Below are 19,634 nucleotides of genomic sequence, written 5' to 3'. Positions count from 1 at the left end.
CCGGATCCTTCAGTAGATCCAGACAGATCGAACAAGAGAAGGTTTCTCGGTCCAGCTGAACTCCTTTCTGCGCCATTTCACCTCTCAATGTTACAGAACTAAAAATTGTTCCACTTTTTTTCAGCAGAGTTTGCAGTTTAATCCAAAACATGTCCATCTTTGTTTACTCACCGATCGGCAGTAAATGAGGCTTATCAACTCTCTCACTCCACCATATGTTTGTTACACTTATCTATAACCTGGCAGATATTTTTAAGGGGAGGAGTCATCGAAATATCTCCATACATTGGACCTTAATGGGTTTGAATCAGGAAGAAGAGGGAGGGGTTATCGAGGCTTTCACACACAAGTGATTTTTCTTCAACCCTCCTAGCAGCAGTTGGATCAACCATTCAGTTTGCTTGATGTTCAGTTCTTACTGTTTAGTTACTCTTACCAGCCTCCAGCCTTGCTTTGAATGCACAGAACAATTTGACCAGTGAATTTCACCATTAAGATCTCGATATATGAAATTGTTAATTGTGCACTGGTGGACGAACCAGTCCAATGTTCTCTTGATCGGATGGTTGGTGAAGATTTTGATGGTTTTACCGGAGGTGGTGTGATGGGTTGCAACTCAATAAAATTAGCCTCACTTTGTGGTTTTTGGTTTGATTATGCTGTCCACTGTATCATACCATGAAAATCAGTCCTTTTCGTCAGTTGAGCTACGAGACTTATGAACCAGATCCCCACAGCTTTCTGTATTGGAGCCTAAATTTCTCTTAGTTTGTCATGGCATTGTTATAATGTCCTACTGTACCCACGTGCATCATGTAAATACTCTTTTCGCAGCATTTTTCTGTGCAAGGTTCAGTGGTGATAGTAGGTTTTTGTCTGCCCAAATTTCAAGCAAGCATTTAATTTCTCAATTAGACCAGAGAGATCCTGGGTCTAGCGTACCCAGAGCCAGGCCCGGGTCTCCCAACAATAACAGATATGCACCATCTGAACATCTGACAACTGTCAGAATGAGTGTGTTTTGTGCAAATTCCGAAAATATGTTGGCTGGTTTTATTTACTGTATTACAATGCATTATATTTTAGATGCTCATTACAGTTTTTTTTATCTTAATCGTCATCTGTAAAGTAACTACAGCTGTCAAATAAATGGAGTGAAGTTAAAAGTACAATATTTCTTTTTGAAATGTAATATAGTAGAAGTATGAGGTACCAAAAAATGTAAATACTCAAGGAAAGTACAAGTACAGTATCTCAGAATTGAACTTGAGTAAATCTACTTTTGCACCACTTAATGCAATGTGCTTGAAGATCACTGTGTGTTTTATTTATTTATAATCATAGTATGAAATTAACAAACTTTGTGCTGTCTCTAACAGTATGATTTCCCACAGAGGCAACAGGAGGAACAGGACCAGCATGTGTACACATGACGTCTACCATCGGCTCATAATTCAAAGATGAGCCAATCGCTCCAGGTTTATCAATAACGTAGATATTCCTCACAATCTGGAAATTTTTTCTTTAAAGCAGAGTGACTTTCAGCTTTCTGCTGTAATTAGGATCCTTTTGATCGACTTCGTTCTACGCACCAGCTGCTCATTGGAAGATATCTTATCAAAATGTCTGCAAGGAGGTGATAGGGAACAAATTAATTTCAGTGCCAGCTGTAGTGTTGAGCATATAAAGAAGTCAGTTAGGTTCAGAACAGCCTCCGTTACTTTAACATTAATACCTGCATCTGCATGACAAAAACCTATTTCTGAGTGTGTTAACTCTGTTATTTAAATGATTTCTTTCTTCTTTTTAGCACAAAACTAATTTTTCTTTCAGAGGACATTCAAGCAACTATCTTTCGTTATCATTACTTTCATCTAGCCTACTATCTAGTGATGCTGTGGCTCTGATGCTTCTTTACACTTGTTGCTGATGTAGGTATTTAAAATCATTCTACATATTGACTCATTTTTAAAGATTTATGAGTTAAATTGTATATAATCCAACAGGTGTGTACGAGGCAGCAAGGAAAGGGACCCAAATGGAGACAACCAAGCAGGTAGAACAGTTTGTAAGTCCAAACAGAAGTAGCCAAGAATCCACAAGTTAACAGGAATGAGTCGGATAAAAAGTTAGATTTGAGTTCAGGATGTTGGAAAGCAAAAGTGCAAGTCAACACTTTTCTGTAATGACACCCAATTGATCAGGTGGATGTGGGAGTCAGGTGATTGGGACAGGTGGGAAAGTCTGAGGGAATCTAGTGGACGGATGGAGAACTGCAAAGCTTCATAGAAATGAAGGGGGTTGGGGAAGGGGAAATTCCACCCAGATCCCAATATTAAGACATTGTGATGATTAGTATTCCCACATGTACATTACTATTATACATTAGTATTATTATGGCTAGGGGTGTAATGCAAAAATGCAGTTTTAATCTGCATCAGTGTTCATGTAAATGTACATGTAATGTTTACATTCTACTAATATTTACTCCTCATACAGATATGAAATTTTAGCTGATATTAAAATGTACAAAATAATAAATAATAATAAAACATGATTTGCATTTGAAAACTCACCTTCAAAAAAATTTTAAAAGTAAATCTAAATAAAAGCTGTGTAACTGTTAATGGTCCTGGTTTAACAATGGTAAAAGACTAATTTAGGAATTGCATTGTGCAATGTTACATAATGTTTCTTTAAAAAATATTGTTTATTTGACTGGAGGAGGCCTCAGATGAATCTAAACTTGGTCTGAAGTGTCAAAAAACAAACCATAAAAGCTCACTGGATCATAACTGATCATCTTTTTTATAAGGAGGTTGTGCAAACAGCAGGTCCAGATGAAAATGAAATCAATGGGAAAAAAAGAGGTAAAACACCTGAGCAACATAAAATCCAAGGTGTTGTTCATATCTGTAAATGTGTAACTCTAATGCATTCACATACATTTAAAGAGCTTCACCATCTTTACCCAGTTTCCTCCTGCTGCCACTTGGAGCCGCCAGTGCTCCACGTTTCCTGTAATGCAGCTTTATGGGGGGTGAAACACACATTATGATATAAATGGCAGAAAACCATTAAACCATTCTCAGGCATCATATGTAAAAAAAATGGTATATTCACGGATTTAAAGTAACTGAGTGCTTTGTTTCTTTACTAAAGTACAGTTAGATAGAAGGTACTTTAAAAGCCTTAGTGTGGATTGCTTTCATACTCTAGATATTAACACACAATCATGATACACATATTTTTAGATTCAGTGTGATCTGCTTAGAAAGAAAAGACAAAAAGACACTCATTATCTCCAGAACAGAAGTTTTTACATTGTCTCCATTGTCAGTGTAATACAGTGTCTGTACATCCACCTTCACACTGAAAACAGGAACTGCTAACAGCTAATTCGGCATATTTTTAACAGTGTCAGTTGTCCAAAATGTAAACATATATATATATATATATGTATATATATATACATATATATAGGCAAAAAAGTCTCCATGGCAACAATATACTTCACTTTTACCTCTCTCAATGCATTATAGGAACAGTTATTAAACTTAGGTTGTGATAACCACCCAACTACAAGTAAAACAAAGAATGGTAATAGCAATGACAGCATTCATTAATGTAGGTTAACTATTGTTATCAATATTTTTTGACATTGGGTGTTTCAACTTTGTGTTTCAACTTTTACTTAAATAAAATATCTGACTATTCTTCTACAAATATTTGCATCAGTGGTTTATTGTTCCGTAAATAAAATCAGTTTCCATCACTGGCATATTTTTATTATTATCATTACTACAAGTATAAATCACAATAGATACACAATCCCATGTAAACAGCTACCTAACTAAAAATAAACATCATTAAAGCTGACAATAATAAGCCTGATTAACATATAATTACAGTTATGTGATATTGGAGTAGTAGCGCCTCTCCCGTACAGTAGAGTCAGTCATTTGGGAGATGTGATATGATCTCACCGTCTGTCAGGAAGGAAACCACTAGTAAATATTTAATCAGCAATTTGGTTCTCCTTTCAAATATTCATTTAAATCTAATCAACTTAATCACGGCGTGATCGTTATTTCACAGCGTAATGAAACTCCCCGCCACTTCGCTCAAGTGTGACCAGGGTGGCTGACTTCACAGCGTCGCTCTCAAAAACAATAAAACTAACGCACCCTTCATCCACACACACACACACACACACACACACACACACACACACATAGAAACACAAGGGGGGTGAAAGTAAACTGGAAGAAAAATAAAAAGAGAAACCAACAGGGAAAGGAGAGAAAGTGGGAAATGAAGTGTGCCTCAATACACTTATAATAATAAACTTTATTCATAGCACCTTACAATGTTGGTTCATTAGTATTCATCCTCTGGGGACCATGAATGTCTGTGTAAAATTTCATGGCAATCCATCCAGTAGTTGTTGAGATATTTCAGTCTGGACGGGCCAACCATCTGCTGCCCCCCTCCCTCAATGTAAATTACATGAAATTAAAATAACACCATGTAAGATTTGCCCCCAGTTGCATTATAGGTGTCATAAATATGGACACGTGTGCATTTGTTGTGATTGCATCAACCCAAACATCAAGCTGCAGTGCAACAATACAAAGACACAGCAAGGAAGGCCAGTTCGCCGTCTATCTGCAGACTTTTATTTCACAACCAACCACTGAAGACCCACATTTACTCTACTCCTGCAGCTCCCCTCCCCTTTTCTCTTCCTGGCTTCCTCCATCGTCCTCTTTGGCTGTATTCGCCTCTGCCTTTAGCTATGTCCATAGAAGCTGCTGAGCCCGGTTTCATGGCTCTGAGCACACAGTCCAGGTAACTAGCTAACAGCAGCTTCATTTAGCAGCAGCTACTTTACCGTCCATCAGGAAAAATTACATAAATTACCAACAGTTTCACCAAAATCACTGACATAGTTGGTGGTGCGTGACTTACTGCCGTAAAGCAGTACACACAAAATGACTTCAGGGCTGTTATTATTTCAAGGTAGAAAGGTTAGATAATGTTGCTTTAAAGCCAATATGTGTAAAACCTGAACTTTTTGGCACCCCCTAGTGGTCGTACAAAAAAAGACATAGAGGCTGACAGCAACATGAATCAGATGCAGCACTGCACAAACTCTTCATCGAGATTGTCTAATTTTATATGAATTAAAAAAAAAATCATTTGGAAGAGGATTTATAAAAAAAATAGTGGATTTATTTTAAAAAACTAAAATTTTGTTATTATTCAAACAGGAAACAGTCCAATAAAAACACACATACAGTATGTCACAAAAACCAGGCAAAGAAAGTGAAGACTGAGAGACAGAGAGAAAATCATAAATGTGGTAATTCTGTACAAATGTCCCGATGACAACACACCTTCATTTGTCCCGTACATGCAGCCAAATCTGACTGAAGAAGCCGGTGAGAGCCTGCAGGCTGCTGCAGCGACAGCGGCTCCTTACAGAGGAACAGTGAGATGGATCTAATGTACAGTATAATGTTTGGCCTCAGGAGTGCACAGGGAAGCTCCCGTGTCCTATTTGCTGGGATGTTGAGCTCATTTTGAAGAGCACTTCATTCTCCGTGCCCTGTGGGATCTTAGCCACAGGCTGAAATACAGTACAATCTATCTGTTTTTTCATCAGACGCAATAATAGCCTCTCCTCTGTTTTGTCTGCGTGATGCTAAGAGTCTCACATCCACTTTATCTCACCTGTAACAGTTTGGATGTCTGGACACAGCAGGAGGAGATGATAGACATGTTATTATTTTTGCCCTAATATTTTGTTTTCTATCACATGGATGCTCACATCAGATAGCTGCACACTTCTCTGCAGGTTCTTCTCCAGAGCGTCTGCGTGCACGCTCCGTAATGTTATTTCTAGCTCACCTTCATCCACTTCAGCATCAAATGCAGTCGTGCATGTACCCTGTTTTCAGGCAGGGGCGGTGGTTTGTGTCCTTTCTTTATTTCCCGGAGGTCCCAGGAGCCTTCAAACTCCAGAAAAGTTCACTTTTAGACAAATAAAATTATACTTTAAAAAAAGTTTCGGAAGATTAATGGATGCTTTAAGGGTATTAAATCGTGGGAACCACATCCATCAGTTTGCCTCTGGTGTTATCAGCCTTCAGGGTAAAGCTTTCACAGTGTTGAGGAGTAAGGCAGCTAATTAGAGCAGAGATCCAACATAAACCTCTGATGAAGCTGTGGCATATCAATAATAATAATAAAACGTTTTCTTTTCAGTGTTTGTGTTATTTTTGCAGAGAGTTAAGTGAGAAGATTGATATTACTCTCATGTCTGTACGCCAGTTATCCAGCATATTAGCTTAGTATTGAGAGTGAAAACAGGGGCAACAATGACAAAACAACAGGACATCGCTGTGTTTGGCTACTAAGAAGTCAGTTCAGCACAAAACTCACAGAAAAACCACAACTTGTTGCTTTTACATTCATAAAATACATTTCGAATTACGTGTTAAATAGGAATTAACCCACACCTGTGACCACATCACCCCTGTCCTCCACAACAAAGCCCTCCATATCCAGGTCCCCCCCACTCCTACCTCACTGACCGGCTCCACCCACCACACTCCTTCCAAGTGAAGAGCCTTTGAGTATCATGAAAAGCTCTAAAAATAAAATGTATTCTAATTATTATTACTCTCGCATGTTGAGCTCACCCCAAAAATGGGCCAGTAGAGAGTAAAGATCGTTATGAAATTAACAGCAGTTCGTTAAAAACAGCCGATCTGGCAATCAATACTGGCCCACAGATGGGTGAGACAATTGCATAATTATGTATTCTGAGTGAAGAATTCCTTATTTTTTACTTGAATGACGTGCATCAGAGGGGATTTAGAAGTAGGTCCTCCAAAGAAAAGTCAAATCAATGATTTACTTACAATCCAAAGTTGATTGAAGGCACTTCATAAGAAACTGTACGAGGCAAGGCAAGGCAGTTTTATTTATAAAGCAGGTTTCACACACAAAGGTAGATTCAAGGTGCTGCACAGTGTAGTTAAAAAGCAAGACAGCTCAAAGATAAAACACGAGAACGCAGCAGTGGAGCTTTTTGGAGTCAGTGAGGTGAAATACTACAAGGAATGTGAATCCCAGAGGCTTGGCACGATCCATACAGCACACCACCTTCAGCGCACACCTGGAGATAAACAAAGAAGGCGCAGCAGCATCTCGCTAATCCTCTGAAGAGGGAGTCAGTCACTGGAAACCTGCAAAACCAAGAGGAGTGAAAACACTGCACAGGCCGGAGAGAGAGAGGAGGGGTGAAGTGATGAAATGCGGCGATAGCAACAATAAAATGGTGTCGGGGAGCGAAACAGATTCGGATCTTAGTTCGGATGTAACGCAGTCAGATTATCAGTTCGAGAAAAAGGTGATTGGCAGGGATTAAACGGGAGCTGTTAATTAGCAGTAAAGGCGAAGTGGAGAAGATTATGCAAAAGTGGCATTATGATGCAAAATAGTAACGTGAACAGTTAAACCTGGAGCAGAAGGCCTGACATACGAATGGGTCTGTGGGTCATTATTGATGTTTTCACCAATTAAAATCCAAATTTTTCCCTCTTTAAGGTTGTTAAAAGCATCTTATTCCGCACTGCTGACAGCGTCACATACGCTATATAATCTGTATCGACTCTTCATCGTTGTGTACACGCTGAATATTCTTCATGTCTCGTGTATAATTGGCACAAAAAGGGACACAGAACTTTTAAAGTAGTTACCAGGGAACAAATGAGGAACCTGCAAGTGATCAATTAGTTAATGAGTAACTACTAGTAATCTAATTAATTAATTATTAGTTAATTAATACTTAATATATAAACAAGTGAGGAAAGAATCAGGTAGTTGATAACTGCTTAACTGTTCACTAATAATTCCTAATGGAGGAATATATGACAGATAATGATACATTACTGAAGAACAGAGAGAGCTGGATGGAGAGGTTGATTTAGGAAAAAAAAAAAAATGTAACAATAAATATTAATATATTGTTTTTATTCTGACCTCCACAGGCAAATCGTCTTCCTCAACTGACTTCGACTCATTAACTTTATCTGACTTTGCTGTTTTATTTTCACTTTACATAGATCAGCTTTTTTAATGCCTCAGTGAATCAGACATATAGACAGAGTCTGTGAATATTCAATATGAAGTACCGTGTCATAATTAAATGAAAATCACAGTTAAAGGGACAATTATCTTATTTTATCTGTTTTTTAATGAATTGTTTAAAATCACAAAGCACCCAAGCTATGATTGGACATTTTATTTTAATTTTACATTAAAATTGAATAAAGAATAAGAGAAGCAACACAGAAATACATACCAAGATAAGATAATTATGAGAAGAACTCCACTCAGTTAATTAAGACAAAAAAATGGTCAGTTTTTCATTTAAATTCGTACATAAAAGGAAATACATACGACAATTGTTGTTTATTTCACTGCTTTGTTTTAATTTTAACATTTCAAATCTTCTCACAGAGTTTGTTTTGCAGCCAGCAGAACAAGCAGGAGACACAAAGAAGATAAAAGTGCTGCAGAAGCTCAGTTTGTCTCCTGCTGCTGCAGAAACGACACAGCAGGAGCATGTTTCTAACCCACATTTTAGTGCTTTAATGTTTAATATGTGTGTAAATGTAGCATATTACAGGGTGCATGCAGTATTTATAACTCCTACATATGATATGTTTATTTATGTGTGGATAATGTTGAACTTTCCAGAATAGTTCAATCATAATGGGCATGTTTTTTATTAGTTCTTTTATTATATTATTTTATATTTTGTCAAGATTCAGTCATATCATATTGATAACTGCTACTAAATGTAATAAAAGAAGAATAATCAGTTTATTATTTAGATATTAAAGGACCTAACCAGAGATTTGCCATGTTTAGTCCAGGCACTATAGATTTGGTGTTGACTGATGAGACTCAGCATTCTGCATTAAACATTTGAGTGAGAAAGAAGTTAGTACCAATGAAATGTGGGATTACAGTTATATCTTCTTGTTTTCTTGTTGACAATGTGGATAATGAATGAAATCATATCACATACAATTTAATTAAAGCTGCAAGCAGCGAAGATCAGGCCCCTCGCACTCTGCACGTGTTGGGGTGTAATGTGTGGACCACGACATGTACCCTAAAGTTATGACAACTTCCTGTTTCATGGCGAATCGCTCAACGCACAGTCACAGATGGCACAACTTTTAACTGTTAACGTCTTTAGATTTAACTCACCAAATTTAAAGTCGATCCGAATTCCCTCGGAGGAGTTCGTTCAAATACAAAGCAAAAAAATCACCGAAAATGACCACTAAATTCAAAAGAGCCAACTTCCTGTTGGGTTTGGGGTATGGGTCCAAGAGGCTTTTTTGCTTCTCTGATCATGATACATGTGTGTACCAATTTTCATACATGTCGGTCGTATGTGTCTTCAGCTGATTCTCGGGGGCGATCTATCAACTTAATAACAGTAACATGAGTAGTTACTTTCACCACTGAAAATCCAAAATTTGGACCACTGAAACCAACTACTGAATATAAACTAGCTACATAAATTAATCCTGGAATGTGACTGAATTGAAAACAGTAAAAATTATTGTTGTAAGGAGTTATTTTTAATTAGTTACACTACTCGTTAGTGGAGAACATACTTTCATATTACACTCTACTGCACATTTACATCGCTGTGAATAAAAAGCACCAGCTGAATGAATTCAACGTGGCATATTATTTAGATGTTTAATAACTACAGATGCTGATTCACGAACCAAAGCTCTTCCTCTCATCCTCCTCATCATGATGTCACAGGCTGAGCAGCCGCCTGCCTCCTAAAGCCGGCAGCAGGGGGGGGAAGTCAGCCACAGTGCTGGGCTCCCCGCTGCAGAGCTGCACTCTCAATCTTCTCTCAGCGTTTTTTGGTTTGGGGTTTCTTTTTGCTGCTTTTCAGACAAGAAGAAAGAGAAGAAGCAGCAGAGGATAAAACTACTGAGGGGGGAGGAAAAAGAATAAGAAGAAAATCTCCCTCCTCCCACCTTTGAAATGGCACAGGTACATGGGACGTGCTGCAGGAACATGGAGAGGTCAGACCGTGATATGAAAGGAAAGTCCAAGCGGAAGAGGAGGAGGAGGTGTAAAGGCAAAGGTTAGTGTGTTGTTTGGTGAAGTTTATATGATTGTTTACTGATTATATATTTACTTTAATATCAATGGTTTATGTTTACAGGGACTTTATTGTGGCATCTTTAAAATTATCTACAGGTTCCTTGTCTCATTTTTATCAGCTTTATTTGTTTACTTTATGGCATGTTTTTAAATGAAAGTATGATTAACCTATAACAGATTACAGTTTTAATGATATGTGGATTATATAACATTACATTCAATACACTAACTTACAATAACTGTGTTCAGAATGAGCTACATGTCCTCTGTATCCCAAATGAGTTAAAAAAAACATGGTAACAAACAAACTTGGGATGATAAAATGATTATATTGGTGTATTAGGCACATGTATACGGGTGCTTTGGAGGCAGAAATTAGCCCATTGTAAGCCAAATAATCACATTTGTAATGGTAGACTGAATCCCCAGGGGAAAAAGAAGCCAAATAATAATAATTTGCAATTTTAATAATTTATTAAAAGTATGTTTAACCACAATTTGGGTGAAAATATATTTTTTGTATGTCTTAAAAATCAAATTTTATTAATTGCAATCAAATCAAGTTTATTAATATAGCTCCAATTTGGATCATGGTATCAGCTAAATGTGATTAATGTCATTATGAAATTGGCCCCTTTATAAGCCCCGCCCCCTTTTGGACAGCTCCAATAAGAGTTGAACCAACCTTGGTCAACTTTCTCCTTTCCTGTACTTGGATATGCTACGTGCTAAGCTAATCTACGTTGAAAGGACAGCCACATTTTGGATGGTTGAAATGTTGACTTTTTACTACTATTTTTAACGTGTGCACCGTTTATGCTCGAAGTAAAAGTACTAAATTATTCGAAAAAATAGAGTTTTGAATGAATGGAAGTTATTATTATTTGTTAATTTCGTGGCAGTTCATCTAAAAGTTGCCAAGAAATTGAATGCCTCTGCTAACGTGGCTAAAACTGGAAAGAAGCAGTAAAAGAACCACAATTTACATCCAAGAACTACAAAATAAAAGCACTCCAACATTCAAATGAGGACTTAATTTGAAGAAGTGACAGAAAGTTGATGTGCATCATCTTTGCTGCAGCGATAAACAATAAAATCCCATTTTTGATCTTACAATAGTGTGAGTGTGGATTTATATCTGCTAATATTTCACATTCACAGGCTCAACTGGTGGAACAAAAGTCTTATAAATCTGAAAACAGCGTACGTTCACTGTCTATTTAGTCTGCATCACACACATGTATGTGCACAAATGAAATGCCTCATCATGGTGTGCGCTCTTGTAATCATAATTACGGTCGTCTGGGCAACAGTTGGGCCTTTTTAGGATTAAACTGGCATTGTTCTCCACATGCTAATCCTCAGTAAACGCTGCAGATTACTCCATGATGGCTTTTTGTATTAAATCCAATGGTTATTCAAAGTGCGCTAAGCCTATTCCACTTTCATTAATGACCCATTGCCCCTTTTTTTTCATGAAAAATAAATGCTTCCAGAAAATCATCACTCAGTTTAGTTCCTCAAATCCCACTATTTTATATTTTATAGGGCCAGAACGCACTTAGCTAATGCTTCCACTGTATCGGACAATGAGCTGTACTTTAATGCCAGATGTCACTTTACAAACAGAAGGTGGCATCTTTTTCTCAAGTGTCTCTGTTTACTCTGAATATAACAGTGTTTATAACCCACGTTAGTTTCTGGTTGCTTCAGTGGAGACCTCCGTCCACAGTGAAACACCTGAACAACAGGCGATTCATCCATTAGTGACCATTAGCTCACCATGCTAATGCAACACATCGGCCACACTCTCTCCTCGCTAGATAATTGGAAATTACATTTGCAAAAGAACCAAATCTGAGCTCCCGAAGCTTCATGCAACAGAACAACCCTTGTAGCGTAATGCTAAGCTAAACATAAAAGGTCAAATTTGGTGGAAAAGTTAAAGCTTTCTAGTCGTTAAGTTAAATCTAACCATTGCACAACATTTATGTTTAAAATGTGAATCAGGTCCTAATTCTGCACTGAAATAAATAAAATCTTTTGCTGATTCGGGTTGAAATTTAAATGATTTTAGCTACTTTGTTACATGAAAACTAAACTCTCTCCCTGTTGGGAATTACTGGACAAAGTCCATCAAGCACATTATGAAATTATTGTGTTAATAAGGATTGTTCTCTGTGTGCAGACGACAGGATGAAGTCATTGCCGGCCTTTCAGTAAAAAAACAAATTGCCATTAGGCTGTAAAATCCCCCCTTCTGCCGGCTTTTTTCAGTCAAATTAACAAACTGTCGTTTCCTGGCTGTGAAATCTGGTCGGAGAAAACATTCGATCGTCCCGCTTTCAGTGAGGATTATGATTCTCCAACATGGAACAAACAGCTGCTGTCTGTGATGGGTCTGTCAGGTTTTTGATGACATGTCACGCGTTTTGTGGACATATCTGTGTATTGGATGCATTTTTGGATAAGTGAGCTCCATCGTGCAGTCAAACCTAGTGGGGCATGTCAGTGTGCAATTTCACTGATGGATTCTGCAATCTCCACACTTCTCTGGGGCTCTGGCTTCATGAAAACATTAGCAATATGGTTTGTGTGGCCATTTAACTTAATTGCAGGGATGCTCAGCGGGTAAAGTGTGGTACTAACTCTGCGAGAGTTAAGGGGTCCCATTTTCTCTGCAGCCCAGTGTGAAGGGAAGTGCTGCTAAACGCTGCCAAGGTTTGAGTTTTGATCCCCAACAGAGCTGAATATGTAAAATAGTTACACTATAAGGAGAAATCTGTAGATTTTCTGCATTTTACTTTTATTGTTTCTCCTGTGAGATGATAAAACTAGACACGTAGATCCTCCTTCTTGCTGATTTAGCGTCATTAAGTAATCTGTGAGAGCCAGGGAGGTTTACCAAATCCACAATCTTAATTAGTGGTTGGATTTTAAAGTTACATCCACTAGGAATGTAAAAATATATATCGAGAGACACAAATATGTGGACATCTGTTTCACTTCACAAAAAGAAATATAGATTTTTGATTGAATTAAATCAACTCCAGTATCGTGAGTTGTATCGTTACGAGATCACCACTGAAGAGGCCATTTTCTAGGGAATTCAAGTGCCCATTTTATTGGGATTTTTTTATTCCAAAGCCAATGAGCCACCGAGCAGCAGCTTCACTCACAGGTGTAGGGATGCAGATATGCGGCGTATATAAGGATTCCTACCTAAAAATAACCACAGATGCGTATCAGTGCTCATCTTTCAGGCTTCAGGCAGTTACGTTAGACTCTTTTATGCACTATTTTTACGCTCGAGATCATTTTCTTCCATGACATTTAGTCTTCAAGGTTTCACTTTTTAACCCACAAAGTTTGCTGGGGTATGAACTGAATCGGTATCGTTAACACACTCGTAGTTCGCCAACTGGGCACAGACAACTACACATTTGGAGCCAACACACCAAAGCACATTATTTAAAACCATAAACAACAGTGCATCATATTTTATAAGCCTTTACACTTATAATTAAGTGTAAAGTCTTAATCCGTAAAGTAACTAAAGCTGTCAGATTAATGTAAAGAAAGTGGCATGAAATGTTAAATACGCAAGTTACGTTTGTGTGTAAACTGCAGTATTATTGCTGAATACCCACCAGACACCACTGTCTTTACTGGTGCAGTCAGGGGGTAAAGAGCCTTGCTCAAGGGCAGTTCAGTGGGGGTAGTAACAAAGGAGGGGTAAGTGCAACTCTTTCATTCCGTCCACACACATTTATCCTCTGGGGGATAAAACCAGTGGTGTTTGAATCTACCAGACAGACAACATGCTTATCTGTTAGGATATTAACTGCGTTTAAAAAAAAAAATCTATTTTCAATCAGTTTTTAGCAAAATTACATTTGTTTCATCCTAAGCTATCACATTGAGAGATCAAAATATTAAACACACACACATAAAAAATGAAAAAGGACAGTTTCCTTTACTTCATATAATGTTGATTTGTTATAGTGAAAGTCAGTGAGTGGATTCTCATACGAGCAAAATAAGAATGCATTTATTTAACTTGTCCTTCCCCGAGGTTGAATAACTATTATGAGAATGAAAACAGTGCATTTGAATAACAAGAGATACATTGTTTTATTGTCTGATCAAATATAGCCATATATGTATTTAAATAATTACATTAAAATGTGCAATGACTTCTCACTGTAGTGTCAGCTGAGCTCTAGTGGCTGTATGAGTGAAAGGGGCTCTTCACCCTAAGATCAAAAGTACATATTTTTCCTCTTACCTGTAGTGCTTTTTACCAACGTAGATTGTTTTGGAGATTTACCTCCTATAATATAATGGAACCAGATAGCACTTGGCTTTAGGTACTCAAAGCACCAAAAAGATAATCCACAAACCTTGCTGTGAGCAGTTTCATGTAGGAACTATTTTCTATCTATCGAACCCAACCAACCCGCCAACTGTAGCTGAATGTTCGCTCTCTCCATGGTGCCAGGTGAGCTAGTTAACGTAACGTCTCAGCCAGGGAAGACGACCATTAACGTTAACATCCTGCACTATCACGAGCACAAGCCGCTCATCCGTGAGTAGTTTCTTTTACAAATTAAATCAATCCTTCTTCCACTGGCCGCCATGAGTGGAAGCCACATTTTATTGGTGACAGATAAAATTTAACCGCTCATAGCTTTTATCCAGAACTCGGTTGCATAAACAAAATTAAAAATAAAACAATGTTTCACCAACAACACATACAGTCCACAATTAGAGACAAATGAAACCTAATATTTCAAACTGATAAAGTGACAGTAAAGCAGCAGGCGGGGGGTATTAAAGGTTGAAACGAGGCCATTGTCAGCAGTCAACAGCCTGCCATAGATTATTGCTGTCATTGTTATTATCTCTCATTGCAATTTCATTGCAGATTACCATATGTTTCAAGCAATAATTTCATCACTCATTTCCAAATAATGATCATCAGTCTGATGGTTTGAAAGCAGACGTCAAAGCTTTGGCTGGCTTTGTTGCTGGAGTGTGATTTGATGAGTTGCTGCACTGAACTAAATTTAGACTTAGAAAAGCTTTGTAGTCTGTTCTCACTGCGTGGGAAAGAAAATTATATTTGACATTGATCTGTGGTAAAAAATCACAAACACTCAAATGCAACAATGAAATTATAGACAATAAATAAATAAGAGCTGTATGCAAAATGGTGCACACATGCAGATGTGGTTGACTCTGAGTTTGGAAAAAAGTTAAAGTTTAGATAACGTTGATAAAATAGTGGATTTTAGACATACTTGCATGACAAAATATGTGTTTGTGTGTTTTTTTCTGGCTGTACCTAACAGTGGAAAACATTTTCAGGTGGATGTGATTCTCAGAACTATTATAGATTTTTTTACATTTTGTTCTGAATTCAGTTTAGTTTCAGTTAGTTTCTTGAGTGGGTTTCCCCTTATATGTTTTTTAAAGGCAGGTTTAGTCTGATATTGATGGTAATCATTTGTGTCAATGTAAATTTTGATTATGCATCTCCAGTTGTCCAAGACAAACCGCTGTTGCATCCGAAGCAGCTGACGAGATCCTGACTCTGAATTTACTGGTGTCTAGGCTCTGGTGCCCCAACAGCAGCTAAAAACTATGACTGAGACAGACTTTGATTAATGATCAAACAATTGAAACAATGTGAAAACAGCAACAGATTGTAATGACATGGTTATTCTGATTATGAATTAACCATTTACATGACAATTGTAACAAAACATATATTAACCTGGTTCAGGGATGCAACTAACAGATATTTGTGCCATCGATTAATTGATTAGTGGTTTTGTCTAAAAAAGGTTTTAATTTGAATTTATTTTATTTTATTGTAACGATCCATGTGTAAAGAATTTAGTTGCATCTAGTGGTGAACTTGTAGATTGCAACCAACTGAATACTGCCCCTCATTTCAGTGTTGTCTGTTTTGGGCTACTGTAGAAACATGACACACCAATTCTTATTTTCAGGCAATTATAAAATAATGAAAACAATAGGGCTGCCCCCTAATGGTCGACTTAATCGTTTGAGTCTTAGCCAACACAGTTTTTATTAGTCGGATAGTCGTTTTCTCTTGGGTCGCTTACCAGTGATATATGCATATGCATGTACTAGCTGCTGCTACTGGTCCCATTAACTGTGTGTATCTGGGCTGGGAGCTCAAAGAACAGGGAGTTTAAACACTACTAGTGTAGGAGCTGGAGGACCCAGCAGCTCACAGCTTCAATGGAGGCCGGCTGATTTCCAGCGGTTCTAACCAGGATTCTTACTCAGCATCAGGAGAGGTATGAAATGGAGGAAGAGGAGAGAGTTTGTAGCCAGTTAATTACTTAAGTTACTGTTAAATCATCGATTGTATCAATAAGTCCACCAGTATTTGTTTTAGTGAAGTTAGAAGACTGTGTTGAAATAAGTTAACTAAATCTTTACTCTTGCTGGTTGTTCTGAAACCTTCAGATTCATTATGACTTCCTCAGCATATGCATTCACAGATAGCTGAGGGACGCTTCATCGCTGTGAGCAGGATTTGAAGGAAACCCCATTGGATTTCAAATCCAATGCCTTAACCACTCGGCCATCATGTTGGAACTCATCAGCATAAAAACATATTTTCTGTTCCACAACAATCAGATTCTTCTGATCTTAAGCATCGAATCTTAAACAACGCTGCTGTTGTCAAGATGTCGCTTGATTCGAGCTGTTGGATTTGCTGTTAGTCCTCATTCATTCCCACTTCTCTCAAGTCTCACTGCTTCTCTATCACAGCTGAATCAGCATATAAATTATGTCACATGGGATGCAGACATAAGCAAGTAAGAAACGTAGTGTCAGGTGAACAAAATTACAGAATTTCTCAGGGTTTGAACTATGTTGGAAATTACAATAATCATGTAAAAATTTACATGTAGGGGCTTTGTAAGTATTTTCCCCCCATTGTATCTAAATTGTGCGGCAGCATTGTCCAAAACAAACATAATTTCTAGGAAGAATAGTCTGCTGTGTTCAATGTGTTTGCAATTTACAAGCAACTAGTGTTATTTTTATTCACTTTGGTCTGTTAATCCCAGTTGTGATTGTCTGTGTACTTGTGGGTGTAAGGGCATGTGTTTGTGTGAACATAACGTGCACATGTTTAGGTGTTTGTCAGCTCACTTGAATGTGCTGTCAGCTATTTGTTTTCTCAACCCGCCCACACACCTACAGAGAGGTGATCAAAGCTCCAAGTGTGGCATTGTCAGAGCACATTTTTCTCAGAGATGAAAGATAAAAGGGTAAGAGGGAAGGTTTTTCTTTTTATGTTGAGTTTGTAAACTGTAGTCTACATTATCTCAGATCCTTTGTGAGCTGAAAAAAAGGAGTTGATTCAATGTTTCCTCTTCTGACAAGGAATTAGGTCATGTGTTGGCTCAGGTCCTCTTCACAGATCCTTCTTTACATCCCTTAGATTTACTCCAAGATGAAGGAGCAGGGTTTAAAAATTTAGTCCACTTGGTAATCACACTTTGTGAGAGAGCCAGAAAGCACAATCAAATAAAATCTCAAGCAGTGTTCATTGAAAGAGAAGATTACGAAACATCCATTCTCTATACCCAAAGGATATTCAGCATTTTATTAATTTTGACACGTACAGAAGATTGTGAATCTCGCATCTTTTGGCAGAGTTAACCCTGGGCTAAAAACACTTGTTGCAAACATGATTCAGGTAAAATAGTTAATTTGCTGCATCATTTTATTGTGAATTCTGAAAATCTGAAGAAAAACAATGGCTAACCCTTTAACTGCAGAGTTTTGCCAGAGATACATCTCAAACCAAAGGACCATCATCAAAGGACTGTGGTTGCTAGTCCATCTGGCTGTGAAGTGACAGTCGTTAGAGTCACCTGATTCAAAGTGTGAATGGGTCTGAAGCTGCCTCAGGATTGTTGGCATTGTAAATGGTTTCCTGTCACAGATTCTTCTTTGTTTGTAACCTCTGAAGGTGCTGCAATGAAAATTTCCAAGTTTGATTGGATCTTTTGTTTCCACCTTTAGCAAAGCTAAACCCAGCCTATCAAGCAACTATACTTACCCACTTGGGCTTCCCAGCTCATACTTTTCAAGTGCAAGGTAGATATATTCCTTTATTCTGACTTCATCAAAAATGTTCAATGCTTACAAAGTTGGTTGTGTTAGGATTAGAAGACAAAGCATTGACAACATGCCCATTGTTATTGGATTCTCTCTAATCTCTCAAACGTTTCAACTTTAACCTTTCCACACTGTGAGCAGGGTTTAAACCTGCGCAGGAATACCTCATTGGATTTCGAGTCCAACACCTTACACAACACCATCACAGCTGTTGCAAACCTGTAAAAACGTGTGCATTAAAGTCATACAATATGGCCGTAGCAATTCATACATACTGAATGAACGCAATTCGGTGAGTTGTAAGTGTGTGGCAATTTCGCACTAAGCTGTGATGGCCGAGTGGTTAATTAAGGCGTTGGACTTGAAATCCAATGGGGTTCCCCGCGCAGGTTTCCAAACGCCTGCTCACAGCGTTTACAGTATCTTGGAAGGATCCCCAATAGGCTCCTCTTTATGTTGTCATTGGTTGAACCATGGAGCTCTGAACTGTCAATACAACAAGTACAAAGAGCCATTGACTTCATTCATTGTCAAAAAGATTAAACTTCCTAAAAGAGCTTTTTATCACTGAGAGCAGGGTTTGAACGTGCAAAAAGTGGGTGTCCCAGGATGAATGCTTAAACCACTGCTTGCGGCAGGTAACTGGAGCTGTTCTGTCTTGATCTAAAAGACTCAACACCTCAGCTACAGACAGTGTTATACACCTAATGCACTGAAGGTTAGTCCCTCCTGACCAAGTTTTACTTGGCAGTCAAAGTCAATGACTTCCTGTACCTGCAGATCCCAGAGTGGGCATCTTGGTGGTTTCACCAATGGCACTTCAGTGAAAATACCCCACATCCACATCGGCGTGCCCACCAGAGTCAAGGGATTAGGTGGAGCCAGTTATTGGCTTGGGTGATTAGGTAAGATTAAACCAGTTTCAGCAAAGGAAGGTTTGTAAAAACACTGGGCAATACATTCTTCAGTTGCTTGGCTGGCTGGCTGGCTGGCTGGCTTGATGACCCATAATGAATTGTTTGGGGAGCGAAATAAGCTCACCCCAACAAGCCTTGAACTTAAACAAGGAACTTGCGTCTTTGAGTGGTATTGGACATAAAACCAAAACATAAAGGGAGCCATCGCTGTGAGCAGGGTTCGAACTGCGCGGAATACCCCATTGATTTCAAGTCCCAACCGCCTTAAACCCACTCGGCCATCCCAGCTTGATTTCCTTCTCCTTTTTTAACTGGAAAACGAAA

General features: G+C 38.2%; 1 protein-coding gene and 1 non-coding gene across 2 annotated transcripts in view; both read left to right on the top strand.

Annotated features, from left to right (window-relative positions):
• Positions 1-10,095: 10,095 nt before the first annotated feature.
• LOC118334431 (double-stranded RNA-specific editase B2-like) overlaps positions 10,096-19,634 on the top strand; it is a 33,353-nt gene continuing 23,814 nt past the window's right edge. The window contains 1 exon segment of the mRNA XM_035670338.1: positions 10,096-10,198. Within this exon segment, the coding sequence (XP_035526231.1) occupies positions 10,096-10,198 (103 nt within the window).
• Positions 18,719-18,806, top strand: trnas-uga. The gene has a single exon. It is a non-coding gene; the product is annotated as a tRNA-Ser (tRNA).

The sequence above is a fragment of the Morone saxatilis genome, unplaced genomic scaffold (genome assembly GCF_004916995.1).
Source record: "Morone saxatilis isolate NCDOM2014 unplaced genomic scaffold, NCSU_SB_2.0 Contig23, whole genome shotgun sequence".
Classification (NCBI taxonomy): domain Eukaryota; kingdom Metazoa; phylum Chordata; class Actinopteri; family Moronidae; genus Morone; species Morone saxatilis.
Note: the sequence above shows the minus strand (reverse complement) of the source record. Positions and strands in the feature narration are given on the sequence as shown.